The 26,329-nt window shown below is 35.5% G+C and overlaps 1 protein-coding gene across 1 annotated transcript in view; it reads right to left on the bottom strand.

Moving 5' to 3' along the window:
* Window positions 1-3,717: 3,717 nt before the first annotated feature.
* Window positions 3,718-26,329, bottom strand: part of TCEA1 (transcription elongation factor A1) — a 29,939-nt gene continuing 7,327 nt past the window's right edge. The window contains exons 2-10 of the mRNA XM_059815330.1: window positions 26,236-26,298; window positions 20,872-20,977; window positions 12,701-12,788; window positions 11,524-11,672; window positions 9,581-9,637; window positions 8,468-8,622; window positions 6,419-6,565; window positions 5,379-5,450; window positions 3,718-4,318 (exon numbers count right to left, since the gene is read on the bottom strand). Coding sequence (XP_059671313.1) covers window positions 4,310-4,318; window positions 5,379-5,450; window positions 6,419-6,565; window positions 8,468-8,622; window positions 9,581-9,637; window positions 11,524-11,672; window positions 12,701-12,788; window positions 20,872-20,977; window positions 26,236-26,298 — 846 coding nt within the window. The 3' untranslated portion in view covers window positions 3,718-4,309. The remainder of the gene's footprint in view (window positions 4,319-5,378; window positions 5,451-6,418; window positions 6,566-8,467; window positions 8,623-9,580; window positions 9,638-11,523; window positions 11,673-12,700; window positions 12,789-20,871; window positions 20,978-26,235; window positions 26,299-26,329) is intronic.

Genomic DNA, 26,329 nt, shown 5'->3' with positions numbered 1-26,329 from the left:
TCATTTTACTTCTGCATTACAATATGCTGACATTTGCAATGTGCATCTTTCCTGAAAAATCTTAACAAATTTTAATGCTGTGTTTTAGGATTAAGCTTACACCCAACACCAATGGCAGAATGCTCGTCCCTAGATACCCTCAGAGTATCTTTTAAAAACCCCAAACAACCAAACCAAACCGAACTAAATACCTTGTTATTTTGAGGCTGTTTAATGCTGGATTTAATTGAAGGGGGGCGGGGGAAAAGGAAAACAAAAACCCACCCGCACAGAAGACAGGTTTTTAACTACATTTCATTACTCTATGCTTGCTCATAAATCACAAACTTTTCTCAGGGCAAAAGTGAGTTGCACTGAAAAAGAGAAGTTACTACAGACAAGCTGTTACACGAATAGGGGAAAATAATCATACTGACACAAGATATTATTTATAATTCATCAAGTAAGAAATTATCACAAAATCAATTTATCCTAGCTTGAAAATAAGCGTGGTTGGTTTGTCTTGGCATTTATCTAACTGCAGGATATCATTAAGCTCTAACAACTTTCCAGTCCACTGGTATTCTTTCTTCAATGTCTGCACTTCACAAGGCATAACTCCCACAGAACATGCATACTGTTAATGACTGCTCCTTTCACCAGCCTGCTAAGCAGTATTAAAATTGCATGGGCTCTTCAGCCAACATATTGTGGTTTACACTGACCTTTAAATTCCAAAGTCATTAGCACAATACAAACGAAAAAAAAAAATGTTATATATATCCTGAAGGGCTCTAGTATATAAAGATAGATTAAAATTTATCACACAAACATCATGTACTTATATGCACTTTCTGATTACAAAAGATATCTGAAAAAGTGATGAGAATGACTATCACAATGTGAAGTAATTTTTAAACAAGTTTGCTCTAAACAGTACTTAAAAACAAGTGTCTTCTGCCATGAAAGGTATCAGTATCATTTCAATGACATTAATGAAAGATTTTATATACTAATGTTGTAACTAAATTAATCCCAAACCTTTTAAAATGGTAAAACAATTCAAAATTAGTGATGATCAAGTGAAACAGAAGCTAATATACAGCTATATGAAATTGTACTTAAAGAGGTGAAACTCGTCAGGTTTATTTATATGAATGATCTATTTCAAAAGGCATGTGTTTGAAAGGTAATACAACCACTTTTTGAAGAATGAAGACTTCATGTTGATGAATTTAAGTTCTACCTAAGCTGGTATGGGTTGTAACTTTCAATTTAAAAATCCATGAATGTGACCACAAAAGGAATTCTGAACTCTGGATACCAAACACCTGGCACTTCCTTCGCAATGCTTGGAAAATGCAATAGGGCTTCAAAGTGGGATACACAAAAGCAAAGATCATTGAGCAGATATTCACCTTCCGCTTAGTACTAGTAAAAAAGAATCATTCAGTACAAGATATTTTAAAACTCACACCTTCTCCTGAGCAAGTTAACAGCGTTATGTATGAGGAAAAGCCTTCTAACTAAGGATCCAGAAGCTGTGTTTTCTGAGCAGCAGAAACCTCTAGCCTTCCTTACAGAAGAAAGCTGGCATCCTTCAAGATCTACACACACACAGACACACTTTAAAAGGAACATGACCCCCTCTTTTTCTCTACTAGATTAGTGTAAAAACTAGCTTAAGTTGTAGGGCAACTACGTTCTAGTCTCTCTTTTGTCTGAGAGGATTCAAATACCATAAGGGTAATAAACAAACCTGCTATTCTTGGATGGGAGAGATTCATCACCAGTTCTGCCGGCATGTTTCACTGCATAAAATATCCGAACGTACTGGGTCAGTTGTAGCATGACTGCAGCTCAGTAGATAAGCCAGCCAGCTGGGGAAATGAGATATGGTGCCAACCCCACCTCTACATCCTTCTCCTATACATCCTTCAGACTTTGCATCCCCTCTGATAGAGGAGGGCAATTTCAGACAACGGGGAAAACTGAAACGCCTGTTGAACAGAGATGCATCGAAAGCTCACTGCTGGGCAGTTTTATTTTCAGATCTGGGTAACCAAAATGAAGCATGAATAGAATTTAGGCACCTATGATCTGTGTTGGATCTAGTTCTTGGACTTCATCTTTCACTACAAGAAAGAAACTGTGTTCTTTTTACCTTGGGCACAGAAAAGAGAAAGGGTAAAGGCTGTTGCCCAGCCATGGGATAACATGAGGTGAAACGACGTTTTATTTGAACTCCTACTTGGATATACCCACATCACAGAAAGCACTATAGCAGTTCTAGTTCATTTAATAAAGTCCAGATATAATTCAGTAAGCACAGAAAGACAATTAATATGTTTTCTAAAAAGGGTACTTCTCCTAAGTGTCACAATCAGGCATAGAGATTAAAGGACATGTAGAGTGAGGAAGGTTATGCAAACCAACCTGTGCCTGCCCTGTATATATACTGTGAACAGCAGTGGAAATTTATGTCTACTTGGCATCCCATTTGCAGTCATTTTTAACATCATTTTTTGGACTTGTTCCTTTACAAAGGTCTCCAAACAAAGCACTGCAATTGATATTAAACATCTGCCATTAGTTTGTTGATGTCTTAAACAACTTGGGGGGGAAAAAAAAAAAATCAATTATGCATCTTTAAGTAACTCTTAAGAAGCAATCCTGCCAAAGGACCTACACACAGGCTAAAAATAAACCCATTCTGCTAGTAGAAAAAAGAATGTTTTCTGAATTAGGGCATTAATATCAAATAAACTGAGTTAAAATCTTTTTTATATTAAGTCATGCAAGAAATTTTAAATGTTGAACGATTTCCTGCCTAAAAAAAATGTTTGTAACTTCAGCAGAAAAGCCACTTTTCCTTCCTTGCACAAGCTGACTGGAAAAGCTTGCTTTATAAAGTATTTACCAAACACTTCTTGTCTTGCAAATCTCAAGTGTCATCATACTATTTCCAACTCATTTGTTATGATTGCCACCATCACATAAAAAATATTCAACATAAAAAAAAAAAATCTTGTTTTTCCTTTACAGTCAAGGAATTTATTCTCCAGGAACCACTCATACTCCTCCCATGCCCCCGTGAATCCTTTATACATTGCTAGGATAGACCTCCTCAGCCCCAGGCTTCGATAAATTAAATAATATAAACTTAGGTATAATGAAAGAATTTAATCTCTTCTAAAGATGTTGACATATTTTTTCTGGAAAGCGCATTTGAAAATACTTCTAAACATGTGCACTGTTAAAAAGCAGGCTCTAACGAAATAATATTTATATCATTCCACATATGGAAAAGACCATAACTTTAATAATTTACTTTCACCTGCAGGTCTATGATTGACATAGGGTACTCTACATCTCAAAATTCAGTTCATGAACAAAATCAATGTCATTTATATGAAGTGAATTTAATATTACCTCTCCAGCCAGTTTATATTGTGATGAATCCGTTAGCTGCTGTTATTAGGACAGCCTACAACACGATGCCTTTGCTTATTTACAAAGTCTAAACCAAACTTGGTTGTCAAGCACATTAAGCAAAACTGAACACTCAAATCAGATTTAACTGACCATTTTAAGACATTCCTAGAAATAATACCTACTGATAGAACGTAAAATACATGCTTTGGACAATAAAATAATTGCACTAATCAAAGCTGGTTACATAAACAAACTTAATCAACCACTGCAAAAGAGGTCATCATATCCACTAATAAACTTCCAAACCGCATGACCACAAATTCAGTCCTAATTTAGAAACAGTACATACAAACTAGAAGTTTAACTAAATTGTGATTCAGTTAACAACTGAGTTTAATGTAACTAGATGAAGTTAGATACCTTTTCCCTTTGCAAAGCTAGTGAACACAGCAGCAAGAAAAAAATCCATTCTTAAAACTGAACAAATGTGGAGAGGTAAAATACATACGGGAAGAGCATGTATGTTTCAGACTGCAAAAAATACAGTACATTATTCACATAGAAAAAACCAAGCCAATTACCAAAATGTTTAATTGGTAAAAGTTTAATGTCAACTTACTTATAAAAATGAAAAAATATTTTAACATTCACCATACAATTGAGCAACCTGGCCCTACTGACTATAAGCTATAGGAAAGCATTTAAGGAAATGATGGTTGTGTCAAAACAAAGGCTAACTTCAGGCATGTATGCTGCTTAAAAAAAAAAAAAAAAGAGAGAAAACAAAACCCAAAAAACCTCTCATTTGCAGGAAGCTAGATGCTTAGCCTAGTTTTTAAAGCTAATTACAAAATCCTCTTTCATACTGGTCCAGATGTCTTGACAATTTCTTCTTCTAACAGAACTGTCAAAAGAAAAGAATTTTTATGAGATCTTCATATAGCTTATTTCTAAATCTCTGCAAGAAGAAACAGAAATATGACAACATACTTCGGTTATGGAAATTACTAGTTCAAGCATTTGCTTATATCATAACCGTTCCTTCGCTCAAGCATCTTTATACAGACACTTTTGCAACCGCCACCTTACAGAAGGTTTTAAGGACAAATGAACTTTTCCAGGTACTACATCAAACAATTTCTAAGCTTTATAAATTATTTAGATTATCTTGGAGTCTAGATTTGAACAATATTCAGGAATAAGATATATAAAACAAGATGCATAAAAGAATTTTTTTTATGCAGTAATCTTAACGTATGCTGTGCAATGTCGTTCTGCAGAGCTGCAGTGTTCCTAACACAGAAGAATAATGGAACGAGGGTATCATGCTTCATATCACATGCTATCACATCTTAAGTTGTAAATTTTACAGGCCTTCATTTCAGTGTTTCTCCACTTTATTGGACTACCAGTGTTCCTCAGAAGCTTTTATAATTCCCACTTCCTGAACTTAAAAAAAAAATTAAATCAAGTTATCACTGCCCTACACTTACCCTGACACAGGAATATGGCAGCAGTCATCTCTTTTTTATCCCCCCTTCTTTTCATAGGAGCAAAAAACCCACAAAAAACAACAACAAAAGGTCTAGAAAGGCCTATTCCACTCCTCGAAGCAGAGATTAAAAAGTTAGAATATCTTTGGGTGAAGAAAGAGAGAACAGTGACTAACTTCCCACTGCTTTGTATGGCAAAGCAGTATCATAACTAAATGTCACAAGGACTAAGTCAATGTCCTGACTTCTTTCCCCTTTTGCCACCGCCCTACTTGTGTGATCTCACACCTTCAGTCAAAAATAATTTTCTAACCTAAAGCTATTTTGCAATATCAGTAAGTACTATCATTAATGGGCTAAGAAATTTCCATAAGTCAACAGAAACTCATTGGTCATTTACTGTAAACCAAAATTAAGCAGAGACCCTGGCTGCCTGCTATCAAATATGCAAGAGCAGTCTAAGAGTCTTACCTTCCACCTGTTTCCGCATTCATTACAGACAACAAACGTTGTCATGGGTTCATCAGCACTGCGAGTTTGAACCTTTGGCAAAGGCAAGAGCCAGAGCAGAAAAGGAAAATTAGTATCTTCAACTTTTGTTAGTATGTGTTCAATGTAAAGATTTACAATCCAAGTTTAACATTAAGGAATCACATTTGGATAAAAATACAAGTTAACTTTCTGTATCAATTGAAACTTTTTGTCTAGACTATAAAGCAACCATAAACTTATCTTCTGACAGATTTAGTAGCACTAAAATATCAATTTCAGCATAGAAACGGTGCACATGCTTCTAGGAAAAGATTCTGCAGTAAAACTACATGTTCAGTACAGCTTTACATATATTTACTGAGGCAAAGGCTTAAAAGTCTCATGATTGAAAAACAGCTTTCTACTTAAAGCACCTGATATACAATATTAAATTATAAACACAGCTGATCCTATGATCAAAATTACATGCCCTGAAGCACTGCTAAACAAATTAAAGCCCTTCTTGCACATATTTCCTAATTAAGATAGAAAAAGGTTGTAGAAATGATTGTAAATTAGGGTCTAGTGTTAGTGAAATGGTAAATTATACATAAAAATATATATGTGTGTATACATATATATGTATTTTATATCTATGTATCATTATTTTCTGCTATTTATTCCCTCTGCAAAGAAAAGTTTACACACATTAAAACCAGTAAATTAGCTCTCCTCCACATACAACATTATTAATAAGATGTAATAAGAAGAATTCGCAAAAACTCAGCATTGCAAAGAAACTGATGTTTCATGGTGTATAGATACTCATTTTGGATTTATATAAAACCTTTGGTAAATTAATACAACAAACATTCTTTACATAAGCACACCTAAGCAGATCCAACTATCTTCACATATTTTGTAATTTGCTAGCGTTTTGTTAAAAGTTCATTTTGTAATTAAAACTTTTTTCTCTGACAATCTTTATATAGGACTTAAGCTTTGAAAAAGGAAAACAAAGAGTTTGAGTAACTACGTACCTGGGTGTATGTACAGTTCTTCTTTTTGCACTTGCCACATGTAAACAGATCAGTTTGGGTACCTCCTGTTTTAGCCATCTGGTGCTCTCTGATAGCTTCTTTGGTCAGATTTTTGCGCATTTCTTTCAACTCATCACTTGCCATTTCCTGTTATGGACAAAGAGCAGAGAGAGTTTACTAGAGAGTTTTTGTTTTAAACAAGTCATTACCACTGTGCAAGTACATACCATTTTTGATTTAGAATCCGTGAACAACAACTCTATTGAAGGGCAAAGTAATTCTACACGTTTTTAACTGTACAAGACTTAAATTGGGGTATTTCACAGAACAGAAGCTACAAAAAGTTAAAAAAAATTTTTTTTTTCCTCTACACAGCTGGAAAGAAAATCGGTAAAAGATACAGTATCAAACACCTAGAAACATTTCCATGCAAATGCATTTCTATTACATTTCTGAACTTCAGAGAGACAAGGTAGAGGAGGACTTAAAAGTTTTCTAGAGAAGAAGAAGATCCTCTCCCCATGTTAGAACCTTGCATAATTATCTCATTGACCTACAGAAAGTTATTGTGGGAAAAATTTACACTATTTTGACTATTTCCATATTTATACTGAGAAAGACAGTATAGCCGTAATTTACTGTATGTTACCAGAAGTCATATACACTTAGTTTCAAAACACTAACAGAAGAGCTCAGATTATCCGATTTTCTTTTTCCTTTAAAACAGTTCTAGCGTGAAGATCTCCGCAACGTATAGTAATCAAGCGTGCACAGCAAAAACAAGTTGTTCCATTTTTCTTCAATAAAGTTTTACTCTGCATCCCACATAGATGTGGAATGCAAATCTTGTATTATTGCTGTTCCACTTTAGAAGTAATCTTAACACTAAGGGGTTTTTTAGCCATTAAAATTTTAATCCAAGGCATTAATTAAAACAAAGAATGGGCACTGGACAACACAAAATGTATGTTTGTGCATACGTACATACACACATGTAGAACGAAAAAACTCAAAATATACACTGAAGATACAATCTACTTTTCTTTACACATTCTTTTATCAGGCTCTGTTTGCCCTAACCTTTACGTAAAGCTATAGAAAAAAACCCCAACCAAAGAAAAAACCTTTCCTTTAGAATAAAGCTAATCATGATTTTCATTACTTGATCATAAATTTAATTTCTTTCAGTCTCCAAGATACTCCTTTATAACTGATTTAAGGGGGTAGAATCCAACATGTACAAGCAGAACTACAAAAATGAAATCAGATGTTAACCATGCTTTCATTTTTCTCTCCCATAAAATCTAATTTTTCATTTGACTTCCTAGATTTATTTTGATTTGTAAAGACAGTGAGCATCTGAACGGGAATTTGTGAAGACAGTGAGCATCTGAATGGGAATTTCTATTCAAGTGTCCAAAACGTTCTTTTAATAACATAAATTTAATTTGATTTAAAGGGTAATTCTCCTAGCTTCTTTCCCCCATCATTTATGGCTTTTTCTATTTATTGTGAAGAGTTTCCTTCAAAATCACTTGAAGTATTCTGTCAAATTTGAGATAAGCTTTAAATAAACACTGAAAATGCCAACACGAGACAGACCGTTCTTTAAAACCACAGTGCTATGCTCCTTGCATAGGAGTATAATAGCAGAGGTTAGCATTTGAAAAACAAATGGCAAGACAGGCTAACACTTGCATATCCAGAAAGGTGAATGAGTAGCCAGACATATTTACATCTTCCTAAACTTTAAAAACTATCACTGATATAGCATGTGGCCTTTTAAAAATGGCACAACATGCCATGTTTCAGGAAACATTACCTGCCTTCTGACTTACAGACAAAATCATGTATTTAGGAACCATTAACAAACACCACTTTCATGCTCTCTGCCCCACCGCAACCTGTAATTTGGACTATGCAAGCCACAAACAAACTACAGTCTTTCAAAAGTGCAGGCAGCTTTCATAAATTATTTTTATGGCTAATAAATACAGGCCAGGACGTAAGTCCAATAGGGAAACAGTTCAAGACCTATGCTTTACTTACCTCTGCTGTCATTTTGGCAAACTTGTCAGGAGGAATGTTCCCACATAACACATTTTTCCTTAGGTTAGGATTCTTTGCATCCTTGAGATTCGCTATTCTACTTCGTACCCTATTTTTGTATTTCATATCAGTGTTTTTTAATTCTTGAAAAATAGGTGCTTTGGACTTAAGGAACAAAACATTAACAAGTAAAACAGAGCACTACAAAGGATACATTTTGGGGGAAAATTTTTCTAAAGCAGTGTACTTCTCCACTGTTGATCAAGTCCTTCACCCTCACCCCAACCAACAGTTACTTTCCTGTTCAACACAGCAGACTTCACATCCTTCTGAAGCCTAATCATAGTTTATCACATGGTCAATGAAACGTGATTTTTTAGGTAGTAGGATCTCAACTGAAATTGTGAAAAGTCATCCATAAATTTATGTCCAATTCTGTGACCACATCCTGAGAATTAATTGATTTCTAAACCAAATATTCAAACGCTGGCAGCTCACTAACAGAATTTTAAAACTGGTTTGCAACAGAAACAGGAAATTCCTTAAAAGGAATGGTGGCTGACTGTAGTTACCGAAGGACATGAGCAAGTTAGAATCATGATGCTGAGACTATTTCTACGCTTGAGAATACCCCCCACCCAAAAAAGCAGCCCAGACCTCTGCTCTGTAACTACTGAAACACTGCTACCAGAACAACCCTTCTGAAAATTCCAAATTCATTTAGAAATAAACTTGTAGAAAATGAAAAAGACACTAGAAAAAGATTAAAACTGTTAACAAAAAAAGATTTAAAAATAACACAGAAGAGCCCAGCATTTTATGTCAGAATGCTTCAGTAAGATATAATATTGCTGCTGCAAGGAAAACACACTGAACTGAAAAAAACCCACACACACTCACCTACACACATTCCCACATGTTTCAAGGCAAATCATTTAGGTTGTGCTGTTTTTTTAAACAGTAAATTTCTCCACTGATGTATTGAACAGCTTGCTGTTTTTGTTTTAAATGAAATTAAAAAATATTAAATATCTAGATCAAGTTAATTAACATTATAAATGCTTTTAAAAAATACTCTTGTTCTAGAGCACACAGATGTACAACAAAGGATATCTTCTTCAATCTGAGAACCCAGCTCTTCCTCATCAGCACCAATAGCAATGTAATCATCTAAGGAAAACAAATATTAAAATATTAGCAACCTGACAATCTCGTCAGTGTTCTATATACCTGAGAGCCCATTTGAAACTCTGAAACTCAGCAAATTATGAAACAACTGCAGTGAATTTTCCTTTTGTATAGGAAAGTTTAATTTGCTGTATACTTATCCTTTCAAAACTTTGTTAACTTACTACTTGGAAGAACAAAAATAAGTGAAATGAAGAGCAACGGAAGTTTAAAAAAGTAGAACAACCCTAAATATTTCACAAAAAGAAAAATTCTGACATCTAGTTGCCAACACAATTAGTAACAAAAAAACTTTGCTATACAGAAAAATTTAAAATATTCTAATAGGCTTGGCAAATACCCATCTCCACAGCGTATCTGTGCATAAAATAGACTATTATAAAAAGAAAACATTTTGTATTGTGTTTCATCAATTCTTTCAGTCCACACAATACAAGCATAAGCAATTAATGTTTTGCATGCATGCAAGAGAGAGATTTAATTAGAAACATAGTAATTAAATAACAGAAACAATATTATTAGATATTTAAACAAATGCAGACGTGTCATAAAACATGTAAAGTAGAAGAAATAAACCACAGCAATCTTGAAGACAATGCAACACTTGACGTAAAATGTCTCAAGATAATTGTTTACTGTTTCTGACCAAAACCCTTACTCACAGACAGCTACTTTTCCAAGACAGCTTAGGACAAATTAGATAAAATGAGAAGGAGGGAAACACACGCTGTAACGTGGGTGTACTTCAATGAGTAATCCAAACACCATTTCTCCTTCGATCTCATGCAGGAGGCCATAAAACCAAAAAATAACCTTATTTTTTGAGACTGGCATTCGACGCATAGATGATCAGTTTATATGTGCTGTAGAAAGTAACATAGCAAAAAGAGTTCTTGGAAAACTAGCTAAAATTAAGACTACATAGAATTATGAATACTAAGATGCTATATGCAACTTTCTGGTCACAAATTAGTTTAGAAGTCTATGAATTACAGATCCAGAGGACCACAAGTTCATGGTCTTTAGTCAGTTTTGATTACTGTCCATATCTGAATTTATGTGAATTAAAACAAAAAATAAGAGAGTGAAAGAGGATAAAAAAGGATGATTCAGAAGTCTGCCTACACTGGGTCATGTTATGCTAATCTAAGAACAGAGGAACAGGAGCTGGGTCGTAAGTTCTGGTAGAAGAGAAGGACCCACGAGAAAAAATTCAGGTCATTCTGAGGAGTCCAACTTTTAGTTTGCTCCTTATCTAGCATATCATTCAATTTGTCAGTTTAAAGACACCCAAGTGTACATGAAGGGAAAAAGAAAAAAATCCCAAAACGGTCGAGGAATTTACAGATGCCCAAAAGGCATGAAGATAGAGCAATGCAAGACCCTCTTATTGCAAGTATCTCGATGCAACTTCAAGATTTAATCAAAACAGAAAGGCAGCCTTCAAAAACCAAAATCTGAATGCCCACAGGATCTCTGGTGTGATAAAGGTAGGCATGTATATAGTGGCACTCTCTGTCAGAGATAAGACAGAAAAATAGCAGCTTCCACAAAAAGATTTAAATGACGCATTAAGGCGGCAATAACCTTCCTGAAAAGAAGTTCCACTGTAGGCAAGATATCAGATGAACAGAAGCCACAAAATGTCCCATATCATCAGCAACAAAAACGTATTTCAATACATTCCCATGTTGCCAAGGTTACTCATTATTTGCAACGTGAGTGAGCTGGCCTATGGGTATATACACACAAATGGACATAAACAGGGTTTATTCTACCCTATGGGGCACGAGACAAATAGAATGGGAAGGACTGAAATATAGAAGAAGAAAATAGTTAAACTTGAAAGTATAGTCTACAAAGCTCACCTCCTGTTCTGAGAGCTGCAGAGAGCATTTCTCTACATTTCACTCGTACAGAATCCGAAGTGCTTGGAGCCCGGGGAAAAGAAGGGATGAAAGAATTTGAGGGAGCACTACCCTCCTCCTTCCTGCTGCTGGAATTGCTACTTGAACTGCTAAAAAAGGGCAAAAAGAAAACTAATATTAATGTTTTTTCCCCTCTCTTCGAATAACTTTGTTCAAGGGCAAAACACAGGTCTTTTGCTATATCCATTTGATGGTATTCCAAAAAACAGAGCACAGACCACCTTTCTAAAGCTACTTATAACTCTAGAATCAATACAATTTTAAAATTGTCTTTAGAATACTCAGCCAGGTATTCCAACACAATAGAGACACAGCAGGTATTTCATTGCGTTATGTGGCATTTAAGTTTTAATTCTCAGTTCTCTACATTAACATGAAGTCTTTTTTTTCCCATGGAATTTACTTTAAAAAACAGCGAAGATACATCACACTAACATTCAGTCCGCTTACTGTACTGAACTGGTACCATGGTCACAAACAAACAATTCACATAGCTTCGCAAACTGTAAACCAAAAAGCTTTCAGCTTGCGTCAGTACAAACAGTTAGAGGTTAAACTTCAATTTCAAAACGGCTGCTGGAAACAGATTCACTAAAACCAGAAATGCATAGAAGAAGTGGGCTTGCAGATACTATTTTGCAGATGTTCTTCAGCTCCTATAGTGCCATAAACATGGGCTCATTTTTCTGACAACATATATTTTATGATTACCAAAAAAGTGCAGAATGAGATTGTTTATTAAACATAAAAGCTAACAGAAAAAAGAAATATTCTAAACCTCTAACACACACAATTACCACAAAGCTGTAACTGAAAGTTGTTTTACAGTTCTCAAAGCTCAGTGCTAGTATTGAGAAAGGAAGGAGTATTTGATAGATGAGACAGATGGAATAAACAATAACTAGTCTGGCCATACCTTGACCTGTGGCTTTCCTCTTTTTTCAATGGCAGCAGCAGCAGGATTTACTTCCCTAACAACATACCGTTTCTTGTACAACTCTAAGTATTTCAGAAAAGAATGTGGAAGCTGTCTCTAATATGACAAATTTGGACCAAACAGTTTAATGTTATTTAATACTGAGTGAGATTATTTGTATAGTCATGAAGAATTAAGCACCTTTCTTCTCTTGCTTCAGGGCTGTTTTGTGAGGAAGATGCAGGCTCCTTTTTCTTTTCTTCAGAATCTTTATCAGTTGAAGGTCCATCTGGAAATACAAAACATGAGAAACTCTCTTTCACTCAGAAATAGTAACTGATTTAAAGCAGTGGTAAAATATCTTTGACGATTTCTCCTGAACCAGTTGGAAATGCTATCAGCTCCCACTCTCTGCTTTGACCTTCCCTTGCAGTACAGCCTTCCACTCCCCAACACCCTCCCCAACCCAGCAAATGGAAAATATGACAACACTTCAGATCCTTCGAGTCAAGTCCAGCATCTGCTTAAACTGGCAGCGAAAACATGATAAAAATGCAGACTTTTATGATTTATTTTTTGCCAACTCTGCTGCATGAGGTAGACAATGACTTCTTAAACTACTGCATCAAGTCTCTGGAGTTTGTCTTCCATGTTTTGAATATAAGCTCCTACTAAATACAGGTCATTCTTTTTAATTATATTCACAGGATTTCTACCAAAGGACTGAACCAAATGAAACTGTGGTGTAAAAGCTACCATGGTTGCCAAAATTTATAAAGATCATTTTCATATCCTTTTGAAGGAGTTTTCCAGACACACACAGAGTATTTTCTGTGATAGCTCTTAAATTACTTGCCTTAGTGTTTAAAAATACTCGAATTTGCCCGTCCCATACAAGCTATGTTTAATAATGATTTTATAAAGAACAAAGACAAAAGCCTTTATTAAAAACGGCAATCACAACATTTAACTTTAGCCTAACAAGAACACATACACCCTTCCATTGTAAAGAGGAATTCAGAGTGGCTAAATTGAGCTCCTGCTTTGATTTGCTCTCTAGAAAGGCTGACACCCTCCGCTGCCTAATAAGAAAACCTAGTGAGATTGGCATCACTCACTGACAGTTAAGATTTTGTGAATTCCTCTCTCTAAGCCCTCATAAAGCTGCCATTACACTTCTAAATCCGTAGACTACATTACTGGGATAAGCATATATTGTAAACTTTAAAAAGAACTAAAAACAGATCAAGAAAAGGAGGGAAATCTGATAAGGCTTAGTCTTTCTCACAAAGATGTCCCGAACTAGGTATCTAAATCCTTGTTTAAAGCGTCTAAAAGTACCCTCATTTCCAGAAGAGCCCCATCCCCACATTTCTCAGGGTAACTTGGTGGTATGGAACACACAAATTCAGGTCTCTTATTCAAGCACTGAGCTTCCCCCCCCCCCCCCCCCCAGCAGAAAATTACTGTACTTCATTATTTTTAATAGGAACAACTTACATTTAAAGCTACACAGAAATGATATTAGACTGAAGAGGATTTTGATCCTTTCCTTAACTTTTGAGTTAAGGAATTTATCAAATCAAATATCACTTTGTTAAAAAAATCATCACCATAAAAGGAGACCACAGACAGCCGTACTGGATCAGAACAAGCACCCATCTACTATCCTGTCTTCAGCTGTGCCTAAAAAGAGATGCCTACAAAACCGTATGGGAACCAGGCAAGCACACAAAAGATACTTCTCCAGGGTATTTCCCCAACCTTCAAGAGCTTCAAAGTTTAGTGATTTCCTCACCCACCATTTGTGAGTTTGTATTCAATTGAGAAATTTTTACATTAAAGAAAAAAAAGGAAAATTAAACACAGTAGATGATGCCCTTGAACTGATTGTCTTTAATAAGCTAAAGGTGTTATTCAAAAAAATCCTAATAAAGATATAAATTCAGTCAAGTATTATTTATAAAAAGTAATTTCACTAAGAAAGCAAACGAGACTATAAAACTGAATGGATCACAGTTCTTTGCTATGACACCTAAAGTGCACAATACTCAAAGAAAACAAATCCCGTTTTTAACATGCATATTCACATGACTACTCTCTATAGCAACAAACACATGATATATAATTTTAAAAAATATTCTAAATATGCATGTAATCTCATTTACCCTCATAATTTTTTAAGTACATGATCATTTTTTGTCAGAGGCTTTACGAAAAACTGATAGATCGAACAGGTATCTTGGGGTACTGCTCAGGTTCTGCAAAGCAGCATAGCTGCCTTAAAGCTGAGCCCTGCTTCAGCCCATTTACCTCCCTATTTTTTTCTGGCACACAAGTTGTCAAATTCAGAGCTGACCTAGGCATCTCCTGCTTATTTTGCATCAAATATACTGCTATGGTATAGCTGGCACCTAGTTTTAGTTTATGAAACAGTTCCATTTAGCCCAGCACCATTTCATCAGAGAAGGCAGGCACCTGAGAGCATCTGCCAATACCCTGATTGCTTCTTTCACTTACAGAAGGCAGGGTATACGTGAGAGATGGGGATAAAGCAAGAGGTAAAATGACAGCTCTTCCTACAGCTGCAGACCAGTCTACACAAGCATTTCTCAAACCAAGGTCAAATTTCAGCAGCTGGGACAACTGGACCATCTTCAGCAAATATGTCTTCAAAACTACAATTTCTTTTATCACTTAGAGAAGAATTTATAGACACTACTGTTTAATCCAGTTTCAGAAATCTGAAAATAAAGTTAGCAGTATTCTCTGTTTGCTCAAAATATTCTCCTAAGTGTTTCAGTCATTCACTCTTACGGATCATAAATTTGGAAAGCACCAAGGAGAAGAGATCCAGTGTCAAGCAGTATTTATTCTTAAACTCACACATTAATAAAGTTTTCTTATTTTATTAAAATACCGTGTTGACAAAATAACAGAATGCAATTAACAGCCTGCTAGACAGCATTTCAACTATCCTCTGGGGAAAGGAGAAGAATTGTCCTTGGGAAACTAAAAGTCCCTACTTATTAACTTATTTTACATTCAACAGCCAGACTCTAATGCAAAGGAAAAATGACAGCTACAAACAACCACAGAAATTCTAATAAAGTAAGATGAAAAAAATGGTCCTTCTGTTAAAGATATTTAAAAATTCCATTGAGCAAGTGATTCACATCAGGAAGTTAATAGAACGCCATAAATATTTATATAATATAAATTACAAGTTGTTTTAAAGAGGCACAAATACTTATTCAACTTCCTACAGCTATTAAAACATACCAAAACTTTTTTTCAGAAACAAATTGAAATTGTCATCAATTTTAGGATTGAAAACTGCAACTTCACAGTTTTAGCTACTGCAGCTTCAGAAGGATACAAGATTTTTTTAATAAGATAAGCTAATTTATATTAATGCTTCTTTAAAATACAAAGAACAAGCTAGATACATGAATTAACTATTAGCCATTGGAATAAGACTATCAAATTCTGACCACTGCATTGCAGTTTCTATCTGGGACTTGCAATCAATTTGAAAGATACTTCTACATTTTCCAGTGAAATAATCTCTCCAGGGTAAAAGATGAAATGATAGTGTTCTTTGTTACCAGAACAAAATTTTTAATGTAATAACATACGGCCAGAGATAGCATAATTAATCTGAATGTTAGAAGCCATTAATAGCTTCATCGTAGATTCTTCTAATTATAATTATATTACAAGTGAACTCAAGACATTCGCTAGTAACAAGAAAAAAATTAGAAAATAAAAAGATGTAATGTTATGAATTTATAAATTTAACTTCAAATTATAAAAATTTTTGAAGTAAGACTTTTTCAGAAATGTTAATGAAAGGTGGCTAGTTATTCCCTGGAAGCACATGAGTTTAATTTAGTGGGTTGTCTTATGTTACTGATTCAGATATCACCACCAAAACTTGGGAAGTTTTCTGAGTATTCAGTTTAAATAAGTCATAGGAAAGAGATATGAGAACAGGTAACAGATGGCATAGCCATTAATTTAACAATGACCCTCATATTTAGTAATTCTTTAGGCCCCGTCTTCCAGACCCTGACCAAAATAATCTTGAGATGCAAAAGCAGCTACCACTTGTCAGCAGTTCCTCTGCAACATGTAGTAAGATGTGAAGTAAAGATCAGGAAAGCTTCTTCCTAGTAAGTAGCATAGGGAGGAATAATATCTACAATCTATAAACAACAAAATCATGAACTGTTTGCTGTTTTTAATGATTTTTTTATCATAAGTGACAAGAGCATAACACATTAACTTCTTTGCTAAACATGTTTTTTCTCCTATACAGTATGATGTATTCTGTATCATGTGTTATTCTCTCTCCATTGATAATCCTAATAAATTATAGCCCTACTAATTGTACGTGGAACAGTTCCAAATATACATTTGACAGGAGGTGATTTCCACAGCTCATACTTGATATGGAAATGAAACTACTGAAATTATTTTTGCACTCAATTCTATTTGCTATCTTATAAAGACATGTACTCTTGTCAATAACAATTTTTTGAGCAAAGCCAGTAGGTTACTAGATGCCCTTGAACAACTTGAACCTAATGACAGCATTAACATACCTGTAAGATAGTCCTAGACTGTACCAGCCTGCTCCAGTAGAATCAAACTCAGGTTCGAAATAACAAAGGATTGTATGAACAAAGTAATCTGAGTAAAACACTTCTGTGAAGGCTGGCTGGTATTATCTTCTCTCAACAACATTAAGCACTTAAACATTCTTTTAAAATAAAATTACTTAGGCATGCACTTTTCTGAAATAGGCATTTCAAAATGCTTGTGGCCCCATTTTTAGTTTTTATTACTGGCAATAGATGACCATGCTTGCACTTAATGTCAAGATTATTGTCCAATCATTCTGCATTTCCAGTTCAGTACATAAACTTATTGGAGTTAAGTTTACTTACTTAGAGGTCTGGACATTCTTTTTACTGTATACTCTCAAGAGTTCAGTAAGTAATTATTTGTGATGGAGAATGTTACATTCCTTACAGAATTTTTTGTTGTTTTTTTAATATAAAGGAACACTCCTTATAACCTAAATGGGTATGGATAGATTCATTATCTGCATAGCATACTCTATATACTCAGCTACTTGGCAAAACAATCATTATTTGCAAATCCCATGTTATAACTCAACAGTATTTTATTCTGAGAGCAGTATTTGCTTCCTTATGTAAATTGTGACAAACTCGGCTGTGTGGTTTAACGTTCTTGCAGCAAAATCTGAAAGCAATCTTCCACTGTAGCTCACTTAGTGAGTCACCTCAGACAAGGCTTGCAAGCTCTCTGAAAGCTTCCGATCCCCTTGAAAAAACACTGGTAACTTGGCATGGCTCTGGTCAAGCCATAAACATCTGGTGATTCACAATCTTACTTTGATTTCTTCTCATGTTTCCCATGCATTCTTAAAACTTAAGTTCCAATAGCATTGAACTTAAACAGTACATGCAGCCTGAACAGTCAACGATTCTTCCCTAAATTCAAAATGTCATTTATAAAAATAACTCACAAAGACTTCAGCTCTCTGAGTACAATGCTTGGTACGATTAACAGCTGTCCGCTTCTGTTGCCATCTTTGATCCATACCATTTTACATGCACTATAAACAGCATAATCGAAACTGATTTCTCAAGCAGCTCAACATACGGTATTTCGTATTCTTCTGAGAAAGTCAAAACTAATGATAAAACAGAATAAGAGTACTTTGTAAGATTCCCACCCATGCTTCGCACAGCCCAGATACCCCATCTTCCACAGTTATGAGATTTTAAGTTCTAATTAATTACTCAGCAGTGAAATGAGAGGTGAAACATTTGCCCTACTACACTTCGTTATATGGTCTCCATTATGATCAAGGAAAATTTAACTACGTAAGTTCTGAATACAAGCAGTGCTGTATTTTCAGGAATAATTTTATTTTATGTAACAAGTGCACAACCACAATTGTACTAGACCTGGCACAATAATGTACACGCAGTAATATCTGCCCTGCAACAAAAATTAGAGCATGAACAAAGGTCACATACCCACTGCCTCAAGAAGAAAGTTCTGATTAATATCAAATATTTGCTATTTACTTTCCAGTTCCTCTCATGTTTGACTTCACCTGATACAAGCAGCCTTAGGTAGAGTCTCCCACCTGTCTTAAAACAATCTGAATGCAGCAAGCCGTCAAAAGGGGAAGGTCCACCTTGCCCCAGCTGTATATTACTGCTGCAATCCCTGTGCAGGAAACAGTAACTGCAAACAGGCTGGACCAAAAAACTGATACAGTTGAAATTTAAGCTAGAAGAAACGAACAAAACAATTAGTTTCCAACTGGTCAGTTCCCAGCTCTGGCCTCCTGGATAGCCACTTGAGCACTAGCTGTCGCACAGGAGGGAGCAAGGAGGCACCTGTGCAGAAGGGAAGCCAGGACCACCCCTTTCAGCAGCAGCCTACATCCAGACTGACCTGCCTTGACCATCAGGCACCATGGTCGTATTCCAGACTTCTACAGCATGAACACCCTGTGGTCCTCAGGCAGGAATAATACTCCCCGTCCTTCACAATGCTTGAACACTTAAAGGTCAGTCAGCTATAAGTAACAATATATTAAAACAAGTTTGACTGACTTAAGATATTGTGTTAACAAAAATGAGACAGAAGACTATTTTTACTGTCTCAACAAATAAATGGCAATGCCTTTGCTCAAAGGACAGCAATACTGAGAAGGGTTAGCCCTCCTCAAAAAAGCAGTATCCAAGGGCACTCCCAAAAGTTGAGAATTCTGGGGGAAAAAAGAGTATCTCCTCTACTTTGTTGCCTAAACTAAGTTGCAGTATCAAAAATTTGAACTTTAGACAGGAAAAAAAAACCAAAAACCCCAAACCTTTAATAGGGCCTTTTTTTTTTTAACTTATGTTAATAACTTGAGAGCTAGGTCACTCAATCCAGCTGTTGCTTTTAGAAGTCTTTAGAGTAACTCACGTTAATGTGCAAGTCCATTTCTCCACCTATGTGTATTACCACTTTTATGCATTGGATATAATACAGTTGGACTTCAAGTTCTAAGTGGAAATTTAGACATAAAAAATACATAATTTTCACTATTTGTCAGTGAATTCTGATCAGATCCTTTATATAATATGCATTTAATTTATTATAAAAGTAATTATCATGATTTAAAAAGTATTTTATCAGCATATCTATTATCTAAATTTAATTACTAAAACTAACCTAATTAGCATTATCTACCTTTTTAAAGGTAGGTTCAAAAACGTCTGCTGTAGAGGTTGTAGCTTCTTACTAGAATATAGAAGTTGAAAGCTGTGACAAATTGTCCATTTCTACATACATATACTATCAGATGGATATGAAGTCATTTCTACACCATTTACAAGAGAGTAATAAAGAATCTGATAAAATACTTCATGATTGATAAAAATGAGGCTGACTTCAAATGGCAGGGGACCCTAACACCTCCTGGTATTTAGCATATTTTTCTAGACAGAATGGCAAATATTTGTATCAGTGGAAAATAATGTAAACTGTTTTATTTTCAAAATTTTAAGCTTCCTAAATCTTAGTTTACCTAAAATTAGACACAAAGAAACAAAATAGAGTACAGCACAGTATATGAACAAAAATACCTGGACACAGTTTGAGATTTGAAGGTTTTCAAATACATTAAAATTAAGTACTACAAAATACCCTTGAATAAAACCCTGCTAACAGAAAGGTTTCATTAACTGCATTCATGTCTTTAAGGGAAATTAAACAAAAAGTATTAACTCACTAATTAGCAAGTTGTTTAAAACTATGAAGGTTTTAGAAAGTGCAGATCTATTTCTCACTACCTGTAAGTTCTAACAGATTTTTAACGTCAATTTTTTACTGTTTTTTTTCTCTTCACAAATCATTTTATAACCAAACTTCAAAGCCTCCACACTCTTATATGAGATTTTGCACAAGTTCTTCAGAGTATCTGTTATATTTGACAAAGGAAATAGTCAAGAACAGGTTCATTAGTGCTCAGTACTGCAGTACAGTCACTCTAGCTCAACAGCAGGCAACGAGACTTCAGAAATGAGTCATGTCGCAGAAGCTGGCTTCCTACTGCTTGCCAGCCCCAATAAAAAGATACTAACTTTTTCTCTGAATACACTTTCACAGTAATGCACTGGTGATAGTCAAAGAGTAAAAAACAACTACATCAGTGCAGAAAGTTTCAATACTTACACAGGAGCACAAATACATCTAAAGGAAGGCAGTGTCAAGGATCTGTATCATTTAAAACAGTTAAAACATGCAAGAGTAGGGGAAAAAAGTTTGTGTCGCCATACCTAACAGTTTCTTCCAAGACTTGATAAGAGACTTTGCTAAAGATGTAACTTCTTCATCTGTGCTTTGCTTGCGTATCGCATTCACTGACATTCCAATTCTGGTAGACTACAACAGAAATAAAAATATACACTATAAAAGGTGACATGAAGACAATTAACAAGTAAATATATATAAAGTTGTACTTTGACATTGTTTTTTAAAAGTATCTTTTTTCCTTTGTTTTTTCTGGTTTGGTGTTTTGTTTTTTTTTTTTTAAGAATATCAGGATGAAATGCTGCAAGCCTTTACAGAATTTATTTTAACAACATGGACATTTTAAAAAGAAATACAACAGTATTACCATTTGTCTCCATCACAGAAGTTGGGGGGGCGGGCAGGGTGGGCAGAGGGTTAAGGGAAGTCAATCAGAAGATTTTTGCTCCCAAACCATTTCAAAAAGCTCTGCAGAACTATGGGACAGGCACAAGGGTTAAGGGGAGTCAATCAGAAGATTTTTGCTCCCAAACTGTTTCAAAAAGCTCTACAGAACTACTTACCTAAACTAAGTACAACGTTCAAAACACCTAACAATGTGAAAATCATATATACATCTTAATGTTACATAAAATTTTTAGCAAAGGTTCTAGCCTCAAAACCTTGTTTTTCTGTGAAGCAATGAATATATTTATATTTTGGCATGATAAGAAGCTTGCCAACTGCTTCAGTGACTTCATACTCCTAGAATTCCCATTTAGGGGCTGTGGAAGAAGCTGTAATATCAGTTGGGAGCAACCACGTTTTAGGTTCCTAATAATTTTGGCAATACTGAGATTCTTTAAAATCTTAAGCACAGAGGGTTCTGCTTTTAGATAGAAACAGTAAGACTAGCCTACCTCTCTGAAAAGGCCAAGATAGTGAACAGGCTTTAAACCTTTGGCACTACTGCCACCTATAGAGTGAAAAGGAGATTAATTTACAGTCCACTCCTTTTAAGACTCAGAAGATGAGGACATAAATTTAGCTCAATAGCAACAAAAGTTTCATTTTAGAAGACTTCTGACTAACATGTTAATCTAAAAAGTAGAACAATTCCACACTTTTAGTTTCATGAGAGGAGAAAAGCATTTAACAGTACAAATAAGTGGTTTATTATAATTTCATATTTTGATTGATTGCTAAATTTTTTAAATTGTTCTTAAGATGCTCGGTTTTGTTGCATTTACCATTTACGAGACTCAGTAAATATAAAATATTCTACTTACTTTTGCAGCAGTTCATCATAAATTTCCTTCTCCTTTAAAGGAAAATGTAAATCTTTGTGGCTCGCTAAAAATGGAAATTATTTGTCCCTGGAAATTACTCCTTACAACCCACACAACACTTTCTGGGGCACCATGGATGTGCTAAATGATTGGAAGTGTACTGAAATATTCAGTAGTTATTTCAGCAAAGGAAACACATCAAACAACCTCAGGTCTGAGCATCAGCTCTAAACACGTAATTTGGATTAAAGACGACAGATGGTTACCCACTTGTAACTAAAGTATTTCAACATGGACTCTGCTCACTCAGACTAACAGTACTGGCCAATTCTCTTGACATTTTAAACACATTCTCTCGACATTATGTTCAGACAATAAAGAATAACATGTGCTTGGAACTCCGTAGAATACTCACTATACCTGAATGAGAAAAATGTATCTACAAAAAAACCCAACCCTCCATTGATAACTTGGCACAACCACAGCCTACTCTCATCAGCAAAAAGACACCAACTTACAGACTTACTTAGGTAAGTAAAACCCAAAAACTCAAGTAAAACTGAAAATTAATTGGATAAATCAATTTCTTCTTCTGATCACACAAGAGAAACAGATTATGGTAACTGTCTAAACTGCCAGCTTTCTCAAGGCAGTACATAAACATAGTTCATTTGTTTACTTTTATAGAGCACTCAATCTGGCCTCTCCTAAAGAAAGGGGAAGGAATGATCTACCAATTTATTTGCCTGCAAACTGACACAGGTAATCGCAAAAGATCAGTGTTATATTCTCAAAATGACTGTGCTTTAATGACAAACCAGCTGTCAGCATTTGAAATTTCCCCAGCCTTTCAGCCTATGGAGCTGTTCTTGTGATAGCCATTTTAAGTGGGGAAACTCCAGTATTTTTGCCTACCCCAGTGTACCTGTGGAATTGTTTTATCTCTGTGCCAGTTCCTAAGTGTGCAGGTATATGAAAATCTTCCTCACCCTGTGCAAAATGCATTTTTAATGGAACGTTCTTCCCCACTTCAAATTCTAGAGCACTTTTCAAATGCTTTCTGAGAGCAAAGAGGCTCAGAGACAGCATAAGACAGCTGTTTTCACCCCTGAAGCGTTCAAGCTGTAGGCCAAGCAGCCTTCAGTTGGAATGAGCAAGTTAGCGTAAGTAACATATGACTGAACTCAAAACAAAGCATACGGTGGCAGCTACTCTTCTCTAAACCAGACCAAATGAGAAAATGTAAGGAACATAGTTGGAGAAGAAAAGCAACCACTGAAGCAAGCAGAGGTGTTACCAGCTTTAAATTTTAAGAGATTTTGAGGACAGAGAATTGGTGAGCACCTGGACCAAAGCAGAGCCAAATCAATAAATGAACAATAACCACATCCAGGTTCCCCGGCCTCCCTGGCTCACCAATGAACTGGCAAGAAGTCATTAACAAGGACTGTACATCACAGCCTAGTTCTGCATACATGTGTGTAATTTCCAGTAAAACCTGTTTGTTAAAATGACGTCCGTCTGTGTGTCTCACTGTTTAGCTGCACACTACTACTACAATTAGCACCAGCGACATGATGCCTTTAATACTGTGCAGCTGCTAAACAGATTTGCAGTTCTGACTACAGGATAAATCACGTGTGAGGAAGGCTACTGGCTCCTTGCCTAGCTGAACGACGATTAGCTTGCTTACATAAAACTCATTAGTTATGACACAGTCGTATTATTGTCTGTAATCACTTCAGCTTTCTGTGACAAAAATCAGGCGAGAAAGACACAAGACAAAAGCACAAGTCCAGACTACAGATATGCACCTTCCTATTCCATATACCTGTAAATTGCTCAGAGGACCTCGCCAGCTCAGACTGAAGCAACAGTTATGTTACAGGAAAATCGTCACTTCTCTTATTACACAGGAATAATGAAACTATCGTATCAGCGAGCAATGCTTTTCTCAGTGTAGCCAGCTTTCAAAACTACTTAAAAATGGGTGTGGAAGTATGCTTTTCACTTGTGTCCTGTGTTTCATCAGTTCAAACACATCAATAGATATCTCAACTTACACAGAGGAAGTTAGTGCTCCCACTTTCTCATGATCATCACCCTTCTTGACATTAGCACACTAATGATCCACTACCAGAGTGATGCATATGATTACTCTGCATTTCAACTGTTGCTCTGAGTCCTCCATTGCTTAAGCAAATTTGGGAGACTAACATAGAAAATTTACAGCAGACTTTACATATTTATAAAACTCTCAACAAAAATAATGTAAATTTGAATCTAAACATGTTGCTAAATGTAATCTTATGCAGCTGAACTGTTTTGAATACAGCAGCGGATACTTAAGAAAAACTTCTTAACTAAGCTACAGCCAATCTACTATGCAAGAGTATGCTAAAATACCTGATTCCTTTAGACCTACTGTAACACAGAGAAATCTCCTTTACGAACTCATACGGTGCCCACCCCAATACAGATTAAAAACAATCTTTTATTGCAAATACTATTTCACTCTAAAAACAGGTACCTGTCATATGGGTGGGAATAAATAAGCTTCTTTCAAGTAGAACAGAAAACTGGACAGAACTAATATGCAATCCTATATAAAGTAAGTCAGGGTCACACAACTGCCCTAAAAAGGCAGACAGCTGAGTTTGTTTGTACTTAGCAAGATTAAGTCCTCCTCTGTTGATAACATTACTAAGGTTTTCATTGCAATTAAAAAAAGAGTAAGTTATCTACTTGTACATTCTTCAGATCCTCACGGTTCAAGGGTAACATTGTTCTGCTGTTCTGTGTAAAGCTTCTCCTTCTAGTCTCATTCTTCACACTAAGCAGAACAGGTTTGCAGAGAAGCATTTACAGAATTTCCAGAGCACTTGCAGACAGATTTTTCATTCCAAAGGCAAACAACATTATTACACAATACTTTGTATTAAGACCTGCACAAAGAAACTCAAAAGAATCAGGTTAACAGAGGTTTTTTTCTGGGTTTTGTTGTTGTTTTGTGGGGGGCTTGAGGGGGGTTTTTTTCGGGTTTTAAGGAAGGAGGTTGGACGCAGGGGAGAAGGTTGCAGCATGGTATCAGCCATGCTCATTCATGCATGAAGGTGACACTTTCAAATTCCTATTTTCTGTCACAAACAGTATTAGTAATAACGTACTAAGCACATTCTGCAAATATATAGGATGTGTATGTCAAGAATGACATTGCTACTGACACTTAAGATTTGAACTTTGTAGCTAATTCTGTATCTGTGACCATTAATTGTCACTTAGAAAAAAAACTGGAAGAGACTGAAAAGTAACTAAGTGGCTACCACAGCAAATCAGGTCTTACATTTACCTCTGCCATTTGAAAACTTTCACAGAGATAGGAAATACCTAGTTACTTTGGAATAAAAGTTGTTCATTGATGAATTACATGACAAACTCTGAAACTTGACATGCAAACAAAGTTCAGAGTTACTTTTTGAAAGAATTTATAAATAATATTTAAAATACTATGTTAGAGATGCAGATATAAGCAAAATTAGAGAAAGTATGCATGCAAGTGAGAGAGATTGTACCACACCATCACTCCTGCCCAGGGGAGTAAAAGGTGAGTAGTAATAGTAGTATAATTACCTTAAGAAATACACTACTGACACTACTGAGAGCTGGGGGCGATGAGGGGGTGACAAATACAACTTGCCTGAAGGTATGAACTCTATGCTTCTCCTCACTTACAATCCAAAACAAGAACTAACTACATATGAAAAGAAGCTATCAGCTGTAACTGGGTGCATTTTTCTTCAGAAGGAAGGAAACACATCACGTTTGTGTTAGTAAGAACCTAAGATTATACGCAAGGTAAGTTTATAAGCAGCTCTTCCCTTTTGTTGATGACAAAATTCACTATTTTCAACTTAAACAGAAAGATAAGCTTTAAAAGCTTGCTACTAGAAGAAAACACTTAAGATCAGTGCCCTAAATCAGGGTGGAATAAGACTACTTACCCTATAATAACACTGATTCTTCCAAGGAATTTCTACATAGGAACCTACTTTAATAGTGCAATTGTCTTCACCTTCATCATTACGCAGCATTTGCAACATAACAATAGTAAGAAAATCATACCTGTAACAACTCAAGAGTCATGGGAATATTCTTAAGCTCCTTCAATAAATCAAGAGCTCCAGCCTGCAAAAAGAAAGAAAGAAAAAAGAAGTCA

This window comes from Gavia stellata, chromosome 3 (assembly GCF_030936135.1).
Source record: "Gavia stellata isolate bGavSte3 chromosome 3, bGavSte3.hap2, whole genome shotgun sequence".
In the NCBI taxonomy this organism is placed as follows: domain Eukaryota; kingdom Metazoa; phylum Chordata; class Aves; order Gaviiformes; family Gaviidae; genus Gavia; species Gavia stellata.
The sequence above is the reverse complement of the archived record's forward strand: the minus strand, read 5'-3'. Positions and strand labels throughout refer to the sequence as shown.